Source organism: Gavialis gangeticus, unplaced genomic scaffold (genome assembly GCF_001723915.1).
Source record: "Gavialis gangeticus isolate Ggan-Ray unplaced genomic scaffold, GavGan_comp1, whole genome shotgun sequence".
Taxonomy (NCBI): domain Eukaryota; kingdom Metazoa; phylum Chordata; order Crocodylia; family Gavialidae; genus Gavialis; species Gavialis gangeticus.
This window is the reverse complement of record NW_017728996.1, coordinates 53,915,307-53,919,908: the sequence shown is the minus strand read 5'-3', so window position 1 is coordinate 53,919,908 and position 4,602 is coordinate 53,915,307. Positions and strand designations below refer to the sequence as shown.

The 4,602-nt window shown below is 55.4% G+C and overlaps 1 protein-coding gene across 2 annotated transcripts in view; it reads right to left on the bottom strand.

The window, feature by feature from the left end:
* RBPMS2 (RNA binding protein with multiple splicing 2) overlaps nt 1-4,360 on the bottom strand; it is a 53,419-nt gene extending 49,059 nt beyond the window's left edge. For both annotated transcript variants that reach the window (XM_019504552.1, XM_019504553.1), the window contains exon 1: nt 3,917-4,360. In XM_019504552.1, the coding sequence (XP_019360097.1) occupies nt 3,917-3,976 (60 nt within the window). In that variant the 5' untranslated portion in view covers nt 3,977-4,360. The remainder of the gene's footprint in view (nt 1-3,916) is intronic.
* Between the last annotated feature and the right edge of the window lie 242 nt (nt 4,361-4,602).

The following is a 4,602-nucleotide window of genomic DNA, read 5'->3' as shown; positions in this document are numbered from 1 at the left end:
GGCAGCAAGAGGCACATTCCTATCATTTGCAGATTTCACTAATCAGGAAGTGCTGTGAGAGCTAGGGACCTAGAGATTAGACAGACAGAGAGGCCAAGTTTGGGAACCACAAAAAGCACTGCATCTGGGAAGAGATCAAGGAGTGTGTGGGGGGGCAGGGAAATTGTTCTATAAAGCGAAGATAACTAGAGGCAGCAGTGCCAGAACCTAGTGGGCGACCGTGGACCAGTTTTGCTAAAAAAGTTTTCAGAACAACAGGAGCAGGCCAAGCTGGCCAGTGCAGAGGCAGGTCTAGAAAGAGACTAAATCAGGGGCACACCAAGAACAGAGCTGTTGCAAAACACGGCACCATAGAAGGCAGAAGCGTTAGATGTGGTACGGAGGAAGAGGCCCTGTCCTTGCTGCCAAGCTTGCAGCCGAGTGAATTCCAGTCAGCCAAGACCCTGCATTGAAAGAGTTTAAGCTCGCCCAACAAACCATCACCAGTTTCAAGTCACTTATTTCTGTCCCAGAGTGTTCCATGAAACACCATTAAGACAGCAGCAAAACAAGTTACTCTGCAATTCATCTATTTCCTGTATGCGTAATCTCACACGTACATTGAAGAGAGATGACAACTGAGGAATGGAAGGCCAGGGGGAAGTGGGAGAAGGGAAGTCACCCAAGGTGATCCTTTTAAAGGCACCAGTACAGAAGAGAAAGACCAAAACCCTGGTAGAAGGGCTGCAATCTAAGGAACACACCTGGCTCAAGAGGCTACTCTGCATCAGCTGCAGTTCTGCCCCTTTTCCATAGGGCAGGGCTCCATCCTGGAATGAGCCTTTACACCCAAGATGCCTCTTCTCCCCATGCCCCTTCTGTGTAGAACTACAGGAAATGCTTAGCAGGCATGACCCACCCATCAATACCTCTTGATGACACTGCTCCAAACAAGGACAGCAGAAGAGACCCACTATAAACACTGTGGCCATTGATCAAAGCCATTTGGGTTTACTTTGAGTCCTTGATGGTACAGCTATACCCTACCCTGCAGTTGCCTATACCCCAACAACTGCAGACTGGCCACACCTGTACCCAATCAAAATAGAAGGGGCAACACTTTTATTCTCACTTGCCAGCTCTATCCCTCCCCAAAGACACATGCTTGATCCCACTGTAGATGCTAGTCTTCTCCAAAGCAGCCAGCCCTGTTCTAGCCTCAGTTGTCACTTTTGGATGAACCAAACTTCCCCGATTTCTCGCACTGCAAAAGAACGTTGTCACAGTGCAAATGGTATTTGAAGGACACTGGGCTTTCCAGTGCCCACTCCACTGACTGAGAGCTACACAACCCTCAGCAGAGGCAGCACTGAGAAGTGACATTAAAAAGATGTCCAGTTTTGCAAAAATTACTTTTTACAACGCTTGTTAGCAAGCTGCAGGGTTGTCAATTCTGTGACCTGGCACACTGGGCTGGAGCATCATGGATTTCCCTGTGGGGCTTCGCAGGCCAATGAAGAGTCAAATTAGGGTGCTGGGTACCATTTCTGCTGGACTGGTATTTTCTATTAGCACTTCTTCCTGCATCAGGAGAACATTAACCAGATGTGCCTATTCTCTGTTGACTTACAGAGGTGTGCATAAAAGGAAGTGCCCCCCAGAAAGAAACCCGTGATTCAGTCAGCTCACTAGACACTGCATGTGTGCTGTGCAGTGTCACTGCTCCCCCACCATCAGATCTCTTGCATGCCGTGTGCTATAGAGGGTTTCGCCAGAAAAGAAGATCTTTACCTAAAAACAGAAAATTCAGAAGAAAGAGCAGGTGTCATCCATCATTGACTGCTGGACTCCATTTCACTCCGCTCACCACTAACACCTCCAAGCTGCTCTGCAAGCGGCATTGTGCTCTCTCATAGCCCCCACCAAGCAATTCTACGTTAAACAGAGCACCTCGGAGGATTATATTGATCCAGACAGCAGCGCACACTACCTATATGCAGGGATCATTTGCCCAACACCCCAGGGTAGAAAAAGAACACGGCCACCATTCTACACCAGCCCTGCTACACGACTCTCCAGGAGGCGGAGAGAAGAAAAGCATCTGTCGTGAAAGATGGAGAACGCTGCCTCACCGCATTCCCACGGCGATGCGCAAAGAATGGTTCAGACTGCGCATGGAAGGCCACCATCTTCCAGCTTTCTTCAAAGACTCCTTGGAACCGGACAGAGTTCAGGAGGGCATGGGGAGCCATTACCAGAAGAAGAGACCGACTTTCAGGTAGAGGTGGATGCTACGGCAGCCAGCAGGAGCTCTCCCACCACCCACAGCACATAGCTACGAGGAAGCAGGAATAGTGCGGCCACCCAGCTGTGCTGAACAGGTTACATGCAGGGGAACAATGCCTCAGTTCAACCCCTCTGTCCCCACACAGGACTGGAACAGTCACCATCACCAACTGCTTGGTGTGGCACAAAACCAGGTAGAGTCCACCCAAGAGAACCGGGGAAGAAGAGTAGCAAACTTGACATCCCCTCCCATGTTTCCTCCATCCCATACACAGCACTGTCTCATCCAAAGAGCTGCTGTAAAGCTCATGGTCTCCAATATATAGACAGCCAAATGCATGCTTACATCGCAGCAAGCAGAGGCAGCCTGGACAGCCACACAAGTTCCAGGTCTTGAAAGGCTGCAGGGCAAGGGGGTCCTTTGAGTCATGGGAGCTTTGGCACCCAGTCTGGAGTAGGAGTAGGCACCCTAAACCCACCCCCCACCTCCATCAGCACAGCACTAGCACTATCATACACCTGGCCAGCAGATTCCCCCCCACCAAGGTCAAGGCAGTGGGGTGGGGTGGGAGGGAGAAAAGCCACATTGCAGGTCAGATGATGTTTCCAGACCTCTCAGCCTGGTCTACAAGAAAAAGCCACCGGGGCTGGGGAAGTCTCAGCATGTTCCCAGGTGAACAGGATGCCACATTCAAAGCACCATATTGTCTATCATGTGCCAAGAATCCTTGCACGACAAAGGCAGGTAAACCAGGCACCCGTTAAGGGTGGCACTTCAGAGCCCACCCCAATAGTGATGGGACTGGGATAATTTGGTGGCATTCAAAGTTCCCCCCATGTTTCCCTCACTGGACGGCACAGGTGACCAGGTAGAGAGAAGGGGTGTTTACCCTTCTCCTCAAGGGGGGCTGTGCAGTAGACCCTTGGTCAGCCACCCCAGGGAGAGTCCCCTGCAGTATGGACATGAGTAGCATCTTTTCACTACTGCAGGTACTCACTCCATCCTGTAGGAAGGCAATGGAGAGACTGCCAGGCCTGAGAGTTGAGCAAAGCTGTCTTGGCTTGCCTGCCAAGACAGCCTGCTTTCCCCTAGTTTCTCTGCAAGCCAGAGAGCAGCTAGCATTAAACAGAAGGGGGGAGAGGAACCCACAACAAGCCCACCCGTGGTGCCAAGCCTGAAGACAAACATTTCATCCCCCCACTCAGAGCTGGGCACACGGCACAAGTCCCACAAAACTTGGAGCGGCTTCGCTCTGTGCCGTGAGTCGCCTGCACAAGAGATGCTTAGAAAAAGTTTAGGATTTTCTTTTCTTTCTCCTGCGCCTGTTGTCCCCTCAGTTAGGCCCTTCCAGGTCCAGCTCCCCAGCCCAGACAAGCCGCGTGCAGGGCTTCTGCATCCCAGGGCACCTCTGCACAGCAGGCAGATGTGAAGGATGGAGGAGCCGCCACACCTCCCACCCCAGCACCCCACAACAGGGGCAGGAGGAGCCCGAGTTAAGCTGGAGACGGGCCAGGCCAGCCAGGGAGCCACAGGGCAGCCCACACCCCAACACCAGCACAGCCAAGTGCTGGGCTCTGCCCCTCCTCCGGGACCCCCGAGCCCCCAGGACCCAGCCCCAGGTGCTCGGGAAGAGACCAGGGCCAGCCCTACCTCCTCCTCGATGCTGGTGCTGCTGTTGCTGTGCTCGCCCTCCTTGTTGAGGCTGCTCATGGTGGGGGCGGCGGGGCAGAGCGGGCTCGCCCGGCTCCTCGGGACCGTCTTTGTGCAGAGCCCGCACGGGACGAGGGGCTGCTTTTTCCGCTCCCCTCTTCCGTCCTCTCCCTCGCTCGCTCAGTCCTTGCCTGCCCTCCTGGTGCGCGGGGCCGTGCGGGTGCGGGTGGCGTGCGCGGGGCGGTGCGGGGCGGGGAGCTCGGTGCGCGGTGCAGGTGGGAGCGGCGGCCGCGTGGCTATTTGTAAGCGCGCTGGGGTCACCTGGAGGTGGCCGGGGGGGGCGGGGAAGGTGCCAACCAGCCGCAGCTGCCGGGCCCGAGCGCAGCCCAGCGCCGTCCCGACCCGCTCATCAACGGCACTTGCGGGGAGAAGAAAAGCAGCAGCTCTCCCAGCCCCTGGGCGGCGGGGGGGGTCAGGCCGGCCCCTCGCCCTGCATCACAGCCTCCCGGAGCAGCCCGCAGCCAATCCCAGCCGCCAGCTGCCCCCCCCGCTCCCACCCCCGCGCTTTTTTTTTTCCGCGAAAAAACTTTGGAAACTTCGATGAACTTTCTTAAAGGGCCAGGCAGCCTTCGCCGCGCGCCGAGCGCCGGGCCGGTGGGATGCGCACCCCGTCCGGCCGCAGCCGG